At 37.6% G+C, this 21,336-nt stretch overlaps 2 protein-coding genes across 2 annotated transcripts; one reads left to right on the forward strand and one right to left on the reverse strand.

Moving 5' to 3' along the window:
- The first annotated feature begins 946 nt into the window (after positions 1-946).
- Positions 947-8,462, forward strand: LOC149921170 (sn-1-specific diacylglycerol lipase ABHD11-like). The gene is made up of 3 exons (XM_090164169.1): positions 947-986; positions 3,583-3,770; positions 8,111-8,462. Exons 2-3 carry the CDS (start codon positions 3,592-3,594, stop codon positions 8,253-8,255), a joined length of 324 nt encoding a protein of 107 aa, XP_090020295.1. The 5' UTR covers positions 947-986; positions 3,583-3,591; the 3' UTR covers positions 8,256-8,462.
- Positions 8,463-18,643: 10,181 nt separating this feature from the next.
- mRpL1 (mitochondrial ribosomal protein L1) lies at positions 18,644-19,913 on the reverse strand. Its single transcript, XM_090162995.1, has one exon. It carries the CDS (start codon positions 19,901-19,903, stop codon positions 18,701-18,703), a length of 1,203 nt encoding a protein of 400 aa, XP_090019121.1. The 5' UTR covers positions 19,904-19,913; the 3' UTR covers positions 18,644-18,700.
- Positions 19,914-21,336: the final 1,423 nt, after the last annotated feature.

The following is a 21,336-nucleotide window of genomic DNA, read 5'->3' on the forward strand; positions in this document are numbered from 1 at the left end:
CTTCCTGGATCTTAATCAGCGATTTACCCCGGGCTAATATACAATAAACTGGTTTTGTCCGGCCTAAAATAAAACTCCGTTGAAATACGGAAGTTTTGTTTCACTTTCAACTTTTCTTTTTTTATGCCTAGCCGTCAATGGTCAAATCACTGCTCTGTTTGGACATTAGCCCGTTTTCGGAACCGGCTGCAATGCCCAACATCGTCAGGTACAATTTTAAAATAATTGGATTTTTTATTTTGTTTATTTTTCATGAAACATTTTAGTAAAAATAAACTTTGGTACTAAACTTAATCTAAATATAATATTTTTCATAACTGAAACTATGATCAATCATTATAAATAGGTATAGAAATAAGTGGCAGCAGTTTAGCCAGGTATTCGTTAAGGGGAAGGGGTAACGCTTTGGGAAAATATACTCCCAAAGAGGAAGGAAACACGAAAACCACTTGTCTACACCACAGAACAATGATAAGAATTGTAACAACGCGATACTACCAAAAGTGGCATTATTATTGTTATTATATTACAAAGAATGTATTTATTTATCCCTAGGGAGAATGTCTATGTCGAGACGGTTTTTAGCCTTTCTCTCAATCCACCCGTTGGTCCTCCAGTACGCTCCTCCGCTTAAAATAAAACGAATAGTCCCGGTATTTCATTGGCTGCTTAAAATTTACGTCACCTAACGCGATGGTAATCAAACGCCGGTGACGTTTTGTCTTTCCCCCCGCGCGAGACGGGGGAAAGGCGTTCAACGTGCCCGGCGATTGTCGCAACATAATCATTCTTCCTAAATATAAATAAATACATTCTTGATATTACTTTTAGTCAAATGTCATAAAACGTACAATTAATGATTTTTCTTCATTTATCGCAGATTCTTCTGCGATACGATGAAAGATATAATGCGTGGATTAAGAAAAGGTATTTCCTTGGACAGTGCGAAAGACATTTGCTACGATGAGCTTCAAACACACAACGTGGTAAGCGTCGCCTTTCAACTTTCCCAGTTCCCAAAATTTTCGGCCAAACTGGACCCTCTCAGAATCTTCATTCTGTTTAGACAAGAATACTTTTATTTCTATTTCGAGAGAATGACTAACAAGGAGACATCCCGAAGTGTAGCCCACCGATTTTGTTCAAACTCGGGGGATTAGTAGACCTTCGTGTATCATGAAAAATCCTAAAGGGAATTTGTTCAATGGGCAACCGTTTTGCCATGGCAACGAAAAATGTTTTTGACAACACAAAATATTAAATTTTCCCATTGAAAATAACATGGGATTTTGACCTCAAATAGATCAAAAGTTGATGTTTTTTTTGCCAATTTTTATCTACTTTTTATATATTTGGCATTTTTGAATTTTTGAAATTTGTTAAAATGTTTCACAGGGGGGGGGGGGGGGGGGCTAGGAATCGGTCAGAATCCCATGTTATTTTCAATGGGAAAATTTAAATTTGTTGTTGTCAAAAACATTTTTCGTTGCCATGGCAAAACGGTTGCCCATTGAATAAATTCCCTTTAGGATTTTTCATGATACACGAAGGTCTACTAATCCCCCGAGTTTGAACAAAATCGGTGGGTTACACTTCGGGATGTCTCCTTGTAAGTTTGAGCGGAGACGAATTTGAGCGTTGCTCCTAATCCGTCTCACGCTCTAACAGTAAGCTCCTTCCCCCTGTAGAAAATCAGATCCGCCCGGTATCTCATTGGGTCCCTAATTCTGACGTTATCCGACGTGTTTCCTTCCCCCTCTCGTGCCGTAGATGAATTAGACCGTGTTACTCGCCGATCGTCCAGTGATGGGCACCACTCCTCTCATTGTGAGCGCTTATGTTATTATGAGCGAAATTGAGCGGAAAAAGATTTTTTTAAAAGAGCGCGAAACGAAAATGAGAGGAGCGCCAATTTCAGCGCTAAAAAGAGCGGAAAGAGAGGAGCGCTTATTTTACAGCTCAAAAAAGAGCGGACAGAGAGGAGCGCATATTTAACCGCTCAAAAAGGAGTGGAAAGAGAGGAGCGCTTATTTAACCGCTCAAAAAAGAGCGTTAACAGAGGAGCGCTTATTTTACAGCTCAAAAAAGAGCGGACAGAGAGGAGCGCATATTTAACCGCTCAAAAAAGAGCGTTAGCAGAGAGGAGCGCATATTTAACCGCTCAAAAAGGAGTGGAAAGAGAGGAGCGCTTATTTAACCGCTCAAAAAAGAGCGTTAGCAGAGGAGCGCATATTTAACCGCTCAAAAAAGAGCGTTAGCAGAGGAGCGCATATTTAACCGCTCAAAAAAGAGCGAAAAGAGAGGAGCGCTTATTTTCCCGCTCAAAAAAGAGCGGAAACAGAGGAGCGCATATTTAACCGCTCAAAAAAGAGCGAAAAGAGAGGAGCGCTTATTTTCCCGCTTAAAAAAGAGCGGAAACAGAGGAGCGCTTATTTTCCCGCTCAAAAATGCGTGAGCGTGAGCGGATATTAGGCTAGCGAATACGAGCGGTGAGTCAGCTGAGCGGCTCTTTGACGAAAATGCCCAACACGGCGATCGTCTGAACATTGTCATTCACCCCAAGTAGAAATAAATGCATTCTTGATTTAGGCATAATTATTAGATATCATCAACGAGGACAACCACCGAAAAAATATCTTCATCTTCGCTTGAAAAACCACCCAAACATATAGCTTAGAGGAACGGTGCCCATCTGGAACTAACTATTTTTGTGGAAATAAACGTCAAACCAGTTCCAGACGGGCTCAGACGAGGAAAAATTTCTATTTTGTTTGTTCCGAATTTCTTAGGAGGAAATGTATCTTTGAAATTTATTATAATTTTCTTACGTTTTATTGAATGTCATAAACAAAAGTGAAATCTAGATCAATTTATTTAAAGGTGGGGGCGTATATTAAACTGATTTTACAATAACAGATAACCGATATTTACAGATGTCCATATTTCTGCCGATAACCCGATTTTACCAAAATTTAAACGTTTTCGTTATTTTGTTTACCAATATAACCGTTATTGATATTTAAACTAATATTAAACAGATATTAAACCGTTATCGACGTTGTAACCAAAATTAAACCCTCATCGATATTGGTACTAATTAAAATAATTTCCAATTTTAAACCGTTATCGAAATTTGAGCCACAATTTTACCGATATTAAATAGTTCGAGATATTTGAACCCACATCAAAATTTTACCGATATTAAAGCGTTATTAATAACGATTTTATTGATATTCAATTGTCATCGATTAAAACCTATAACAAACGATAAAATACAGTTTTAACAATAATTTGCGATTTCTTTTATAATTATAAAAAACGTTGAAGGTAAAGAGAACAATTTCAATAAACTGCCCAACCGTTTGTAAAACAGTTGAATGAATCATGTTTATGAAAATATTACAAGATTTTCGTAACATAGCCAAAGGCAACGGAAATTCATTATTCAACGGAAAGTATACTTGGGCTTAATAAGGTGTGACTCGTTTACCAAACGAAAAAAACCCCGAATTGATAAATAGATTCTATCGAGTTCATTGAACTGGTTTTCTTGATACATATTTCCATGCATTTATTTGATAGGAACCGTATATGCGTCAAATCCTGATCTCGAATTTGGCCCAAAACGAAGACGGCACCTTCCGAAGTTTAGCAAATTTGGACTACCTTCACGCCCGATTCGAAATCGACCATTTCATCTACCCCACGATAGACAAAGGTTATCAGGGACCCTCCAAGTTCATCTACGTCGACAACTCCGAATATATTAAGTGCGTATATATTTTGTAGCAGACCAGTAGACCACGATAAATCCAGCAAGTATCGATACACGCGGCAAGCCTTAAGCCGGGTTTTCATGGACGCTTGTAGCTTGAAAAAATGTGGCTTGAGCTAGAAATAGTTTAAAGTTCGTGCTCACGCTGCGATCGCTTCTGTTTTCAAGAACACGTGTATTTTGCGCTTGGAGTGTGCGCTTGTGAAAATAGATTGGAACACGCTTCTAGCGCCGATCAAATCCAACTAGGTATTTTTACGCCCAAGCGAAAATTTCGCGCGTGACGTCGGTCCATGTGACTTCAGCCAGCCAATGGGTATGTAGTATGTTAGTACCGAGGCTTATCACACTATTGTACGCTGTTCGAAACAATAACACAACCAAATTAACGAAAAAGCAACAAAATTAAATAGAAAGAAAAGAGAATAATTTGGAACCGAAAATGAAATACAAAAGCAGTAAATGTTGCATGGATAGAGTTGAGCAAAATTATGCAAATAGGGTGCCCCCACCATCGTTTGTTTTGTACCTTCTTTTATTGTTTTTGGCTTTGATAATTACTAAAAGTTTAAGTAATAACATTTTTTTCTTAATCAAAAGACGTCTGCGATTCGGAACCGCCGTATTTATTTCGGCAAAAAATAAACGCGGCAGCCACCAGCTCAAACGGCACGCTAGAAATATCTTGCATCATGAAAACGTGAACCGCTTTCCTTGCAGCTTGAGCGCGAAATATAAAATAAAGTATACGCTTAACGTAAAATGGAAAAATCTCAATCTTTTCTTTTTCAAGCTACAAGCGTCCATGAAAACCCGGCTTTAGACAGAGAAAATATAGAATAGGAATAGCCTACTAACTTTCGGTAACTTTAATTTATTACGAATTTCAGTCTTGTCTATTGAAATTTATTCGCGACCGAAAACTATGGCTACGCCCCCTTTGGTTCGCCATTGAAACCGAGATAGGTAGCGGATAAGGCAGACGCTATTAGTTTTCCCTCCTCGTTATTGGTAAATTTTACTATAAATAATGATACTTGCATTTTAATTTAATTTTTGCATCGTTTGTTTCTATTTTCAAAAGTTTATTTCAGAAAAAAAAATTATTTTGACTTTTAAATTGGTCTGTAGCAGACGCTAGATCACAGGCGCTACCTCGGAGAAGCTAGCCACCTAGACTCCTTTCGGTCGTGAATAAACCGGATGTATCCCCGAGCAGGCCAATAGCTTTTGGAACCTGGAGATACATTTTAGAACCTTATCAAAAATAGAGTTGCTATTCCTCGTCTATAAGTTAAGTTAGAAGAAACCACCTATGGACTGTGAGAAGGATGATAAAATACGCGAAAAAGTAGATTAGTCCATAATTAAAAGGGATAATATAGCTAAATCCTAAACAAATTTGAAGAAATTTAAAAACTTACTAATAACTCGTACCAATAGGTCTTCGAGCAAACGCGAAACTCGGATCAAATAGATCTTCGAGTAATAAACTAAATTAAAATTAAATAAAATAGCCAGAAATTCCAACGGTAGACCGGTTTCGCTCTATTTGGAACTCATCAGTACCGTGCGGCAAATCTGGCTTGCGACTGTCAAATCTAAAAGAGAAACTAAGCCTAAACATTAAAAATTTCAAAACGCGTTGCATATAGCAACGGAAAGCCGAAAAGGGGAGAGTGGGGTGGAGAATAGAATATACGATAAGTTAAGTTAGAAGAGACCACCTATGGACTGTGAGAAGGATGATAAAATACGTGAAAAAGTAGATTAGTCCATAATTAAAAGGGATAATATAGCTAAATCCTAAACAAATTTGAAGAAATTAAAAAACTTACTACTTGAGTTAGTAGTAAGTTTTTTAATTTCTTCAAATTTGTTTAGGATTTAGCTATATTATCCCTTTTAATTATGGACTAATCTACTTTTTCGCGTATTATATCATTCCTCTTCTATATTTGCTATGGTTTAGCAATTTTAAACATTGGAACAATTTCCAGTTAAAACGTCGCGTCGTCTGCAACAGAATCGTCAAAAAGTGTAGTTTTATATTACACTACCGAAAATCGTAGCACATCAAGAAAGATTTTCACTAGTAAAGAGTGATGCTGCAAAACAGTTTGAAGTGGCGTTGGGAAAACTAAGTGGCTGAATATGCTCAAACTGCACCGTGAGTCCGTGACACTGAAGCCCATATTTTTAGGGTAGCACGCCAGCGACGCCGGTCGACTCCCTTTGAACTATTCGCGACCGAAACGAATCTAGGGGGATTAACGGCGCTAGCTTCTCCGAAAGGTAGCGCCTATGATCTAGCGTCTGCTACAGACAAATTAAAAAGTCATAAGAACGTTTAATAAACTTATTAAATAAAAGCAAAAATTATGCAAAAATTATATTAAAATGCAAGTATCATTATTTATGAAGTCAAATTTACGAAAAAACGATGATGAAAAACCAAAAGTAAATAGGGGAGAAAATCTGGCACTTGGGTCCAACCGCACGACGTCTTATTTGAGGGGTAAAATTTTTGGGCTTCGGAAATGACTTCCCCCTCGCCTCTTTACAGGGACGCAAAGGTATCGGTTGTACTCCGCCACGATGAAAAATAGTTCTCTATAAAATACGTTAATATTAAACTTTTGCTTCGATAATTTGGTTAATTTAGTTCCTAAATAAAGTAGATATATGATAGAAACTAAAATGCGACTTTTTAAAAATAATAACACGACTTTTGAAAAGAAATAAACCGTAACTAGAAAAACGCTCACTTAAATCGTGGAGAGCGTGGCGCCATCTAGGAGCAGAGATTGGGACTAATTGGTATATCTACGATGTTAAGGCCTAACAATTTGCAAGTTTCCCTGAAATAATAGATATAGCTACGAGCTGTTTTTGTTTATTTTACAATTGACAGGGGCGGATTAACCCTTTCGGCGCCTTTAGGCACAGAAAAATTTGGCGCCCCTTGGCATTGGTCAGCTAAGGAGGGGTGTATCGGTTTTTAATAGATAAATAAATATATTTTAGTTTCCCCAAACCTTTTCGGCGTTATTTTGAGCAGGGGCAAGTCAAGTACATGGACCGTGGGGCTTTATCAGAGTTTTGGCGCCCCTAGAAAAATGGCGCCCTAGGCACGTGCCTACTTTGCCTAATGGTTAATACGCCCCTGACAATTGATATAGTAATTATTAATTAAAATTAACCGTTATCGAAGGAAATAATGGTCAGCATTTGACAGAGAGACTATTTGAAATCGCGAGGCGGTGACATGGTTGCCAGGGAATAAAATTCAAAATTTTCCTCTTGAGCGCGGACCGGAATACCACAAATGCACTACTTCGCGCGTAATGCGCTATACTTATTGGTTATAAATATCACGTGATCACTAGCTCTTTAAAAAGGGTGTTAAGCATGGCGGAAGGTAAAATCTGAAGGCAGTGATAGACTTTCTCCCCCTATTTACTTTTGGAAAAACTAAAAGCGTCTGCTTTAGCCGCAACTTATCTAGGTTTCAATGGCGAACTAAAGGTGGCGTAGCGATAGTCTTCGCTCGCGAATTTTGAGTAGTTCCAGCCTAGGATTTCCCAACACCACTCTTTTGCTCTTCAAAGTGTGACTGTGATTTCAGTGGGATGAAAAATGATTGTCGCATGCCGATTGTTTATTATAAACATTAAGCCCTTTCCTAGCAGACGAAAATCCTGCAATTTATTATCTTTACGCGTTGGCCGCTACGTGGCTTTCGGTAAAATCATAATCACATCTGTATAATATTTCAATACAAAACATTTCAATGAGATATTGTTTCACACGGAACATGCAATAAGGGGATCCAAAAATGGCAATTTCTTATAATCCTTGTTCTATTGAAAAGGCTACCATGGAAACGAAATCTGGAGATCGCGTGGCACGAGCTAAACTATAGATTGTCAAGGAATTTTGCGCGTCTTCAAAATACACTCCACTAACTTCCGTTTCCCTTCTCTAAAGTTGATGACGCATTTTTCGTAATTTAGTCATATCCGTTGAACAAGGTTTCATTAAAGGGAACGCTTTTATTGCATACTTATGAATGATTATGTTACATATGGTCAGTGGCGTAGCCAGGATTTTGTTTCGGGGGGGGGGGGCACCATTGTACGATAATTATTGTACGGCTGGCAACGCTGGGAAAAGTTAGTCTTCACAAGATAGGGGGGAGGAAGTTTTCACCAACTGACTTTCGGAACCTATCTATTGTTCCTTTATTTAATATCGCTAAGCCTTGCCGAGTGTACCGATAATGAATGGATTTACCCAGATTCATATCTTGACAAAGTATAATATAACTAACAGGCCTCCGGACTACCTAAAACTGTACAAAATCTTCCCATCGATTGATATTGTCACCTTGGAGGGTGAATGTGGACATCACGTCAACCTTCAAAGACCCAAAGAAATGCTCGAATTGATTACGGCATTTTTCAAAGAAGTGCAGTAACTATCTACAATCCTTATTCCAAATTACATGAATGTGAGTAGTCCGCCTGTTAAATTTTAACTGCGAGCCATTTCCGAAATGACCAGACTTCAAACTGAAGCCATAATGTGTAATACGTGTTCTTTGCTTCATCGTGCCTTGATAATTGTGTTTATGTTTCGAATTTTCTCGCTAGAGGGGAGTGTATCTTCGTGGGTATGACGTCAATTCTACGTCGATCAAAACTATCAGTAATTATTTCGAATAACTGACTTTAATGGAATGTAGTTACAGACTTATGTAAATATTAATAAAAAAAAGTTTTACTTTATGTCGAGAATAACTCGTTACTCGAATTTATAAACATCGTAACTCTGTTATGGAGTGTTTTATGTATTTTGAATCAATCGCTTTAAATAAAATAAAAATAATTGAGGTATACCATGCCCGAGTTCCTGGATTTCTGACCATGCTTTAAAAAATTATATAACTCAGGTAAAATTTTATGAAATGTTTTCTCGTGTTTTTTTTTTTAATTGTATGAGGAAAAATTCAAACCAATCAAAGAAATGGTAGATCTGTGACCCCTAATGTAACCTGAAACCTTTTGATTTTATTTTTGAAAGAACTGTTTCAGTCAATTAAAATAAACTATCTTTGATACCAGTAAAACGCCCTTTTTACCGAGCTTGATCAAAACCTATTTTGTTAAAGTAAAATAAAAAAATTGACTTTAATATAAATTTAATTTTTGACAAACAATTCTACGATAAATTTATAATTTTAGGTTCATTGCGCAACCCCCGACCTGTGACTTTAGGTAAAAAGTCCTATTTCCAACACAAAGTTAAGAATCGGTTTGGCCGGGATGTTGAAGAAGTCACGCGTCTCCAGCCGATACATACCGAGATGCTCAAACCTTTGAGCCGCATAAAAGTCACAGCTACAAAGAATGTGATAGGCGGTTTCTTCCTCAGCCAGACAAGTCCTACAAATTGGGTCATCACTGACTCCAATAAGATTTAAGTGTCTGTTAAGTTGGAAATGTCCTGTAAGTAGCCCAGTTAACAACCTTATATTTGTCTTAGTGAGCGAGAGTAACTATTTTGCTCTCTGCCGGCGATAAATTCCTTGGCCTGCCTTTGACCATCCATCTCAAGCCAAAGCTTGAGTTGACGATCCGACACATACTTGGAGACCAGGCTGCGTACCAGGCCACGGGGGATGGGTAGAGCAGGTTCAGGTCCACTAAACACAGCTCTTGCACCCACCCTGGCCAAGGCATTAGCCTTTTCGTTCCCGTGATGCCCTTTAATTCCCCTGTAGCAATTAAATTGGAGTCGGGCCGACGTCGGCAAAAGGTACTAAACACTAAAGTCGGCCGACGGTCGGCTGACCTTTGGATTTAGGGTTGAAATGTCCTAGCCAGGGTAAAATGGTCGGCTGACCGTCGACCGACTACAAACCGTCGACTCTATATCGCCTTTTAATAGACCTAAGAACCGACTCCAAAACGACTTCGGGCTGACTTTATATTAATGCTTATTTCCGACCCAAAACTGATCTAATTATTAGATGCCTCGTTTTTCGAATACAAATAAGTTTGAAGAAAAAATAAAAGTGAATAAAAATTTATCTCAGAAAATCATCAAATAGTCAGAAAATAATTAAAATATCCCCTTTTCCTAAATAAATATGGCCTGTTTCATAAAGTTAATGACGAATCCAATAATTAAATGTAAGGTCTATTTTAAGTCGGATAATGGTAGGCATACCGACCATAAATAGTCCCAAAAAAGGATTTACGGTTTTAGTGTCGAAAAACGTTCGGACGTTTTTAGGTCGGCATTTGATCGACCCTAAAACGACTTCATGTGCTACAGGGGTTACGACCGGGTATCCAATAAAGTTGAACTTTATTGCACGTCCCAAGATCAGAAAGGAGATCTAAGCAGCTAAGAACCAGTTTAGAAATGATACTATACTGGTTAAGAGCATTAAGAGCGGCCTGACTATCCGTGTAGGAATACAGTAGCGTATTCCCCCAAGGCTTTCGTAAAAAGGTAGAGTTATAATTAAGGCAGTACATCCCCGCGCCTGTACCAGAATTGTAAGTGTACACTCTAAGAAAAAAAGGCTCCATGTAGGTCGGAAAAAGGGTTTCCAAAAATGTCCCTTATTTCGAACCCTTTTTTGGCCTAGTTAGAACCTATTTGAAAGGTTCCATTTAGCATCACCAAGGGTTTTTTTCGAACCCCCTTATGGTTTTATTTAGCACTGTCAGGGGTTCTACCTGACGCCGCCTCGGGTTCGATTTGACCGCCATCACGGTTCTATCTAGCGCCGAAGGGGTTCCATCTTAAACCGCTTACGGTTCCACTTTACACCATCAGGGGTTAAATTTTAAGCCCTTCATGGTTTCATCAAGCACCATCAGGGGTCCCTCTTCACACCCCTACGGTTCTACCTGACGCCGCCTCGGGTTCGATTTGACCGCCATCACCATCCATCTAGCGCCGAAGGGGGTTCCAGCTTAAACCGTTACGGTTTTATCTAGCGCGTCCAAGGGCTCTTCTTCAAACACACCACGGTTCTACCCAACACCCCATAGGTCCTTTAATAAGCATATACAGTTCTAGCAAGCGCCTCTAGGGGTTAATGCATAAACCCGTAACGGTTCAACTTTTCCGCTTAAGAGGTGAGATTAATTTCTAAGCCCTCCACAGTTCTAAGTACCACCTCAACGTATTAATTTTTAAAAGCCAGCATTTCCAGGGATTTTATTTCAACACTCTATAGTTCTATTTAGCACCTTCAGAAGTACGGTTGCACCCTATACCACAAAGAATACTACTTCAAATCCTACAAGATTGTATTGGGTTTGCTTTAAATTATATACCTTAGCTTTGTCAGCCTACTTTCTTTGAGTTTTATTCCAATTAGCAGGATAAATCACGAAAAAACATTTCTTGTAAGTGAAAATAATAGTATTTATTTTTCTTTCATGTAGCTAATTTGCCAACAACGTTGCAGACAGCAATTGACATTTTTTTGGGGTATATTCCAAAAATTACCTTTTGGAAGTACTCCAACATTTTACAATATATTTTGGGGTATTGTAGCTGGAAGACAAAATACGAAGCAAAAAGACAAGCAATTCCTTTTTTTAAATTTGAGATTTCTTCATCCGAAACAATAGCGTTGGTGTGACGTGCTTCGGTTTAGCCTAAAAGAAAAAGGCCAGATGTTTGGTATGAACTAAGAGTTTTTTATCAATGATGTTGAGTCATCCATCATTGATCACAAATTCCCTCCGAAATAAAGAGAGTGTTTTTTATTACATAATTATTTAGCAAAATTTTAAATGGGCTACTTAAAAATTGTACGTTTAACGTCCTAATTACGTATAATCTTATACTAACAAGATAATTAAAAAATTACTCAATAAAATTGGTTGCGGCTATTTGTGCATAAATTACTAATAGGGACTTGTCAGCATGACGTAGGTCACCTATGCTTTTTTCAATTGAAGAAAAAAACAAGAAAAGCATGGCGGCCATAGCAACTTGGATTAATAATAGAAGCTTCTATTATTAATCCAAGATAGCAAAAGGTGTGACGTCGTGCTGCCAACTTACCAAGTCCCTATTAAAAGTTTGAAAATCGACGGTACTTTATTTCGCACAGTATTGAAATCAGTTCAAGACCAACTATAGTTTCTGCTTGTTTAGCCCTAGTGTCGTTGATTTAAAAAATTTTGATTTGAAGGAAATTACTTACCTCGTAGAAGAAAATGCTTCTACGTCCCCTCAATTCTTTCACCAACTTTAAACGCCGCTGAGCCGATCAAACTGTACACAAAAACCGCGAAACAAAAATGGTAGACCGTAGACGGGAATTTGGACACGAGAAAAATTAAACAAGTTGGCAAGTCAAATTTACGTCTCCTCGGAAGAATTGTCCCAAGTGGTATTAAATTCTCGAGACGACCCTTAAAGATATCTCCGCAATTCAGAGTTATTTTCTAAAAACATAATCCAGGTTCAATCCCACCCGGTAAAAAATTTTAAATATAATTAAAATAATTGAGACGAAACAACAGAGTTTAATTTATTCAGAATAATATAAATTAAGTAGTTACAACAGCGAGTTAGACGTACTAAACAAGAACAAAAATAACCAATAGAAAAATATAAAAGAATATTCAACAAAGAAACAAGTTAATCCAAATACTTCGAAATCAAGAATAAATAAACCCAAACACTGAAAGTTGAAAAAATTATGTGAAAGGAAAAACGAAAAAAAAACGAACCGTTAGCAATACACGGCTTACAACGTACAATAAATGACCGTAGACGGAATAGTTAGGGCTCTTTAAAAATAAAAACAAACAAACCCAAATGATGAACTGCATTAAACATCTTAATCCGTCGTAATGACGACCCAGTTAAACCAGACCAACATAAATGTAAGGGCACGATGTTTTTTTTTTTGAGATACACACACATCGGTGTCGACCCGAGGCCTTAGACACCAGCACACACACAATAACTGATTAATCAGGGCGAGATATGTGTAACGGCCACGCCAACGGGGGGATACGTGGGGACACCCTTGGCGGAAGTATTCCGACCACCCGTTAGGGGATTGGTGGTCGTCCTCACACGGTCATCCACAAACTCTGCCTCCCGGACGCCTGGGATTACAGGAGTGAGCCACTACAGCTCGAAATTTTCTTCATAAATGAAGCATTACGCTTAAAAACTAAATACGCTAAACACACAATAGATAAAAATATACGACTGAAAAAACGAAATTACAAAAAACTAACTAGGTGAACCAACCACGGGTTCTACCCTTTAACCATCTTATCTGCTGACTGCGCTAAAACAAGATTTGACCTTTAAATTTTAAAACGGTAAAAAATTAATATACTCTTCCGCTTAAGCTGAGCTTATAACTTTCAGTGAAGTGTAACATGTATCGGTGGTTCTGTAGTAGAACACTCGCCTGTCATGCAGGAGGGCTCGGGTTCGAATCCCGCCCGATGCGATCGCAAATTGATACTAAGACGATTACCGTAAACAATTGGTGGAAACCCTGCCATTTGGACGTTGAGACGTTATCCCTAACCCTCAGCACTTGGTCCGTCCCAAACGTCGAAGATTCTTCACGTACAATCACAAGTCGCAAAGGAAAATTATAATACACCCAATGACAAAAAGAGAGTGTTTTTGGAAAAACGTTTTCCCTGATTCTAAGAAACTGTTTACGCAGCGGTTACACTTTGCTCCGAAAATGTCTGTCTGTCGCAGCCCAGACAGACAGACAGACAAACACACACACCCGCTCAGACACGGTGATTGTAATACCCCTCTTAGAGGACATAGTCCCCTCGGAGAGGTAAAAAAAAAGGATTTCGTTTTGAAACGAAAGGGAAACAACGGTCAGCTGCAAGACATTTCAACCGCTCTTTGCCCTACCGGGGTCTCTGTATCTCCTAAGCGTGCGCAGATCTTATCGTCAGGTGCGGTCAATTAAATCTTTTCCGCATTCATTTATTACCAAAATCTTTTTAAAGTTATATTTAACGTTAATAAATCGCTCCACAGTGACTGTAAATTTCCATGTTAAAGATCCATTAGTCAAGAGCGAAGAGCACGGTGTCTAGAGAAACGTTTTTAGCGTAGATATGGCAATATTCCACTATACCGCTATGTAATTAATCAAGTTCGAGATATATGTCAGGGCCACGCAAACGGGGTTATATTTGGGGATAAGGAAGGGATACCGGTGGCGGAAGTATAACAACCACCAGTTGGGTAATTGGTGGTCGTCCTCTAGCGGTCATTCTCATTATCTCCCTCCCAGACGGTTTGGATTACGAGAGTGCGCCACACTCCGGCTTCACGGAACATTCGTCTCATATCGTGTGCCATTGTCGTCTGTAAGCAGAACTCACCGAAGTGAACAGAGTAAATGTAACTATAGTAGCATACAAAGATTGCCAGGCGTTTTATAGGAACTTATATATTAGATATTTTAAAGTAGTATACAGTGTATTTAAAGGGCAACGCAAGTGGTCATGCAGGGGGGGGGGGAACTATATTTTCTTCAACAAGCCGTAAGTAGGTTTTCCAAGGATGATTTTATACAGCGCGAAAGCCTTATTCTCCTTGGTGTAGCCACGTGGCGCAATTTCGCTCTCATTCGCGAATTTTTCGATTTTCTTCGCTGAGTTAGCTCGCAATCAACGAACCCAGGAATTTAGGCTAGCTTAATTTATTAATTATGGAGAAAAGAACTGGGTTAGTTTCCGAGAGTTGGACTTTGATATTTTCGATTTTACAATGTGTTGGAATAAAATTATTTGTGAATTGAATATTTTTAATAATGGAAGTTGAAACATTAGGCCTTGGACGCGGTAAATCTCTGCCGCTAGCCTCACATTGGATTAAGAAAATTCAACACCACACACACTCCTATATCCCGTCTCCCTTAACAATTTCCCTATCATTATACCCCGACAGAATATTTATCTTTTTTTATTACATTTATTTTGTAGAAGTTTAGGATCCGATTTGTCGGTAAGCACGGAGACTTCACTTTCCTCGGCCATTTTCGCGACAAAAGAATGCATGGATTTTGCGTAAAAACCACGAGAGGCGCATTTATACAAAATAAATTCGGCAAATATGGTTCTGCTTTTTTTTACAGAGGGAAAGGCTATGGCAGATAGCGCATGCGCAGTCATTCTTTTTATCTATAAGATAATTTACCCCCTGCATGGTCACTTGCGTTGCCCTTTAATATAATCAAAAGTGACATAATTACCAAAAGTGTGTCAATCGGACCTATTTCGTAATGAAAGTTACGAGCGAAGTACAAGTTGGGAGGGGAGAAGGGAAGGTATGCCTTGGGGAGGGAAAGAAGTTAAAACAAAGAATTAACGCCATGAAGTGAGGAACGGGTGAACTAACCTGTAAGTAGCACTGGTCAAAGCTAGCGTATTTTATGATTTTTCGTCGTTCTGTGGAGATGCAATCGCCATTTACCTACGATATAATACCATAGACTAAAAAAAGAGCCAGAAAGGCGACAATAAATAGTCTTTTATGTGGTCGATCTCGAGTCGAGCATTCATTAAACCTTTAGCATACGAGAGTACAGGGATTGTCACACTTTTGGCATAAACCATTCATGAAACGTATTATACTCTAACAACCAAAAATAAAACCATTGCAATTTTCAAAAAATCCATATTTTAAAGAACCTTTTGGAGTTCTATTTAAAACTCTTGACTTCAATAAAAAGCCCGGGACAACCCCTATAAGTTCCAAGAAGAACCTATTCGTGTTCACGTCGAAACCCCAAGGTTCCATGATAACCCTATAGGTTCCAACGCGAACCCATTTGCGTTCCGGACAAAATCCATAAGGTTCCATAAAAAAAATTGGTTTTATACAGAACCCTAAAGTTCCAGGAAAACCCCTATGGTTCCAAGAGTAGCCCCGAGGTTCTAAGAAGAACCGTTTCTGTCAAGAAATACCCCCTAACGGTTCTACAAAGAACCATTTATCCCAAGAAATACCCCCTAACGGTTCTACAAAGAACCATTTATCCCAAGAAATTCCCCCTAACGGTTCTACAAAGAACCATTTATCCCAAGAAATTCCCCCTAACGGTTCTACAAAGAACCATTTATCCCAAGAAATACCCCCTAACGGTTCTACAAAGAACCATTTATCCCAAGAAATACCCCCTAACGGTTCTACAAAGAACCCTTGGGTTTTAAAAGACACCCTTTTAGAACCCTTTTTTCTAAGAGTGTAATTTAGCAGCCGAGATGTCAGAAAACATTTTCATGGTAGAACTTGGTGTGGCTATTTACACCATAATTATCCTTCCACCACCCATTTTGGTTAAGCCTATAGGCACCAAAAGCAGCAGCTTCCTCCAAAAAAGATGTAGCGGAAGAATGTCCAGGAGAACTTCTAGAGAAGCACTTGGGGCGGTTCTCATAGCTCCTGTTATGCCAATACAGGCTAACCTTTGCAGGGTACACAGTTCAGACTTCACGGGTTTTAAAGGGACCCTTGGCCACCAGACCACAGCTGCAGTGGCGTAATTAGGAACTCCGCCCCCCCCTGCGAAAAACAACTCGAGGCCCTTTTAAATAGCCCCGATTTTAATCATAATCGTTTGGGGGCTCTTAGTTATCTGGGGCCCCCCAGCGACACGCGGGATCTGCAGGGGCGCTATTTACGCCACCCAACAGATGCGTAGGACAGAATTGGTCTGATAATCATAGTATGCACTATGCAGCCAGTATACAACTCTGTGACTAAGGCCCCAGGATTTTCTGACTGTACTCCTAATTCTCCAAAATAACATTTTGCCCTTCTTGATAATATAATCAAAATGTGGTTTCCATGTTAATTTGCTGTCAAGGATGACACCGAGGTATTTCACCTCGGTGCTTTCCACTAGGTTAGTTCCAAATAAGGAAATACCATTGAACCTGGATCCTTTTACGAGTAAATGGGACCAGGACCGTCTTGATAGGATTAACTGTGAGGTTGACCTCCTTGCACCAGCACTCGACTGATGCCAGAGCCCTCCTCATTACATCCTTAACTGTTTCCAGTCGCAATGATGGCAATATCATCGGCGTAACCGAAACCGCGACATCCCCCCTATTCAGCCTCCGCGTGAGCTCATCCACCACCACCACCAGGCACCATAACAGAGGAGAGAGTTCCCCCCTGAGGGCCGCCACTGCTGATGGACTAATTAACAATGCTAATTAGTCCATGGTACCTCTATGCGTTCTTGCTTATGTAAATATTAATAAAAAAGTTTTACTTTATATCGAGAATAACTCGTTACTCGAATTTATAAACATCGTAACTCTGTTATGAACTATTTTATGTATAATTTTTAGGTAAATGTATAATTTTTAGGTAAATGTATAATTTTTAGGTAAATTTATAATTTTTAGGTAATCTATCGCTTTAAATAAAATATAATAATAATGAACTCCATGTATTTCTGACCAAGATTAAAAAAAGATTTTCTCAAAAACTCAAAGTTAGCATGTTTTTCAACCCAAGTAAAATTTTTTGAAATGTTTTCGAATTTATTTTTTCAATTATATGAGAATATATTAACCTAAGCCACGGCCAACTTCGATCACGCGTACCGTGCTTTAGCGGCCCCGTCAATCGCCTCGCATCTAATGTTAATTTGCGTGTATGAATAATCCCGATAGGGGCACTACATAAGACCAAAAACCTACTATCACCAAAGGCGGGGAATACAAGCGAAATCGCGGAAAAAAAATTTTCTTCGGATTTCCACTTTCCTAATTAGAAAAAAACAAGGTATAGTAAGTTAAACTATCTTTTCGCAATATATTTATGTATAATTCATAATTAAAAAAAATATTACCTTATAAATATTAAATGAAGAAAAAGAGACGCGTTTTTTTACGCGAAGGCGCCATATTAGAATACATAGTTTTGAAGGCTGTAGAGGTGTTTAGAGCGTTTTGACGCGTAAATAATGTCTCTTAAAATTTATAAATCTTAAATAATAACAAATCTTTATTAATAGTATATATATATATATATATATATATATATAATATAGCAAATTCACGAGTTTATAACCGATCTTAGGTAGTATTTTCTGTAAATCTAATTAGTTTTAAGAATCTTAAAACTAATATAATTGAAGATTAAAGATGCTTATAATATATTTTAACTCAATATTATTTAATAAAAAATGTTAAAATAATATATTTACCCTGAAGTTACAGTGAATCTTTTCACTTTTGTCTTATTTATTTATTTATTTACACGTGTTTCAAGTATTAAACAATAATACTATGTTGCTGGCAGCATCTAGAGGATGTTCTTGGTTTTTTGTTTAACTCTTTTATAATTTATAAACACCGTTAAAAAATTAGAATAATTAAAAAAATATTATACTATTAGTTAAATATTAACCTGCATTCGGTTTAATTCAATGTTTTTTAAAATTTATTTAAAAAGAATTGTTTTTGTGGATTTTTCCTATCTGACTAACGTTAAATTTTAGTCGTAGCGAAACCATGGCGAAACCCTGGTGGGAAAATATATACACGGTAAATTCAGGCGATTGAGGGGGCCGCTAAAGGGCGGTACGCTTGATCGAAGTTGGCCGTGCCTAAGCCAATCAAAGTAAAAAGGTTTTTCTGAAAAGGTGGATCTGTGACCCCTATAAAATGTATCACAAAAACTGTTGATATTAGTTTTGAAATAACTGTTTCAGTCAATTCAAATAAACTAGCTTTGATACCTGTAAAACGCCCTTTTTATTGAGCTTGATCAAAACCTATTTTGTTAAAGTAAAATAAAAAAATTGACTTTAATATAAATTTTATTTTTGACAAACAATTCTACGATAAATTAATAATTTTCACACTATGGGATATATCTAAAAAAATCAGGCTCCTTTCGTTTTTCTAATGGTTTTTCATCCGTTACTGCATCATCAATATTTTCAACAGAATTTTCAATTGCACGTATATTGATTTCAGATTTATCAAGTTCAATCGAATAGTTATTAGGTCCAATAATAGTGTAATTTTTAACTACATTCTCTGTGTTGTACTTTGGTAATAATTTCCAAAACTGGGTGTAAAACTTCTCAAGCGAAGGTGGGGACCATAATATTACATCATTTATGAAAGGGTTCTCGACCTTAGGAGCAGCGTACGTGTCTATCATCTCCAACAGATTAACAAGGTTTTCTTTAATCTTATCGGAAGGCATGTTCAACTGACCAATTACAGTATCCACCCATCCAAATGCTTCATCAAAGGAATCTTTATTCATAGTGAATTCCACTCCATTCTTAAACTTGTCCACCAAGAATGCCATATCAGTTCCAAAATTACCGGTTTGTTTATTTGGGAAGTATTTCTTCAAAATACCTCTGATGCTAGCTAACTCCATAAGGATGTCTGGATGAGCTACAATGTGATCTAAATCAGAGAGGTTAATTTCTCCGGACTGAAACCCTTTAATAATTTTCATTCCACCAGCCTGAGCCGCTCCGGCTGCAATTGCTTTTTCTTGATCTTCGAAGGTCTTACAAATAGCGAACACTCTCTTCTCTTCTCCATAATCAAAACGGTTTGGATAACATATCGTACCACTAAATTTGGGAATGAATTTAGTCTTTTTCTGGGTTTTTAAGTTTAGTTCGATAGTAGCATATAACAACGCATCAGGTTTATTGTACATTGTGGGATGATGACTTTCTCGGTGGTACTCAATAGCTTTTTCAAGCTCAATCCCTTGTTTCTTGAAGAATTTGTCGAACCATACGTCATCCACCGGTGGACTTCTCAGCCAGGTGCTCACATCTCGTCTCCTCGAAAGCAGCTCCTTGTTTACAGTAGATTTGCTTATTTTCATAAAGCCAGGAGCTTTGGCGCCACCTTTTTTTGCCATTTCTTCAAGCTTTTGGGCTTTTAATTCTTTGTGTTTAGCCATTACCACCGCACGCTTACCTTTACGAGACGCAAAACGATCTTGCATGTACATTACAGGAGTTAAATGTCGTGATTTATCTGAAAAAATTAAGCATTTTCGTAGTGAGATCGCTAAGGAGGCCGCCATTTTGATAACTAACAATAAATGTATAACGAAAACAAAATGCGGAAGATGGCGTTACGACCTTAAAATCCACCCCTCAAGCGGCTGACGATAAAACTATTTTTGAATAAACCAGCCGCGAAATTCGAATAAAGGTCAAAGACAGAATGAGCGAGAAATTACAGTTTATTAAATGTTTGGCTAAAAAATAAAATAACAGCTATGTTTTACTTTAAGGCAATGAGTGTAGTGGAACACGCGACGAACGCCAAAGTTGGGTTGGGAGAAGGTACATATTACCATAAGTAACATAATAACAATACGTATGACACTTCCTATTGCTTTAATGCTAATTTTCTAACCGAACCTTTTTTCGGCACTGATACTCTCTTCAAGCGGTGACTAATGCTCTCGCGACTTACCGTTTTGGATGACTACTTTTTAATAAAACTTAAGCCTAATATCGGAGAGCACGTTCTGGAGTCCCGAGGGGCTTTGTTTTGAAGCCCGCGTGCGAATAACTCGTGGTAAAAAAAAACATGAGCTCGTGGCGCCGAGAAAAACGTTTTTAATTTTTATAATTTTAGCCTAATATTGCGCCTATCTATCGGAAACCAGATATATCGGTCTATCGGAAGTCTCGCATATTTTAGACACTAGAGGGCTCTGTGATGAGAAAACATCTTGATTACGCAATAACTATGAAAATCACTTTGGTTGTAAATCTCCTGAACTGTCATACTTATAGTTATTATGTTACTTATAACATAATAACAATAAGTATGACAATTAACGAGATTTATAAACTCTTAAATATTATTTAATTTCTAAGCACTATTTTCAAGTTACATTATGCTTATACCTTCCCTAACTTTTGACTGATTGACCATACAATCTTGAACAACAAGGAACAAAAAAAGAGAGTAAAGCTTAAAACAACAGTTTCTAACCAGAGGTGAGTAAGAAATATAAGCAACTCAAGAAGTTACATTGATTTCGTGTTTAGTAGTATTAAAACTGTAATCAATGATTTAAAAACAGAATCTATTAGGCGACAGTGGGGGTCTAGAAGGTCCAGGAATTATATGTTTTCATTAATCTCAGCCCACTTCACAAGTATAAGTATCCTGAACAATAATTTTATTTTAAAAATTATTAATAACAATAAAATAAACAGAAATATTTTATAAAAATAATGAAGTTTAAATCAGTATTTTTCACTTCATTATAGTTTTTAATTTAAATATATCATAACTACAACATGAAAACAATTGTCATGAGATCAAAATTAATTTCAGTTTGCTATGTATAGAAAGTATTCAAGTAATTAGATCCAAAATAGGATTTTTTGTGGATTTGTCATTTAAAGTCTATGGGAGGGAAATTTTTAGATTTTGGATTTTTAAGTAATTTAATACAGGATTTTCCCAAATATACGACCCCTCAGAAAATTTATA

Source organism: Leiobunum rupestre, chromosome 11 (assembly GCF_980474605.1).
Source record: "Leiobunum rupestre chromosome 11, qqLeiRupe1.1.hap1, whole genome shotgun sequence".
Taxonomy (NCBI): Eukaryota; Metazoa; Arthropoda; class Arachnida; order Opiliones; family Sclerosomatidae; genus Leiobunum; species Leiobunum rupestre.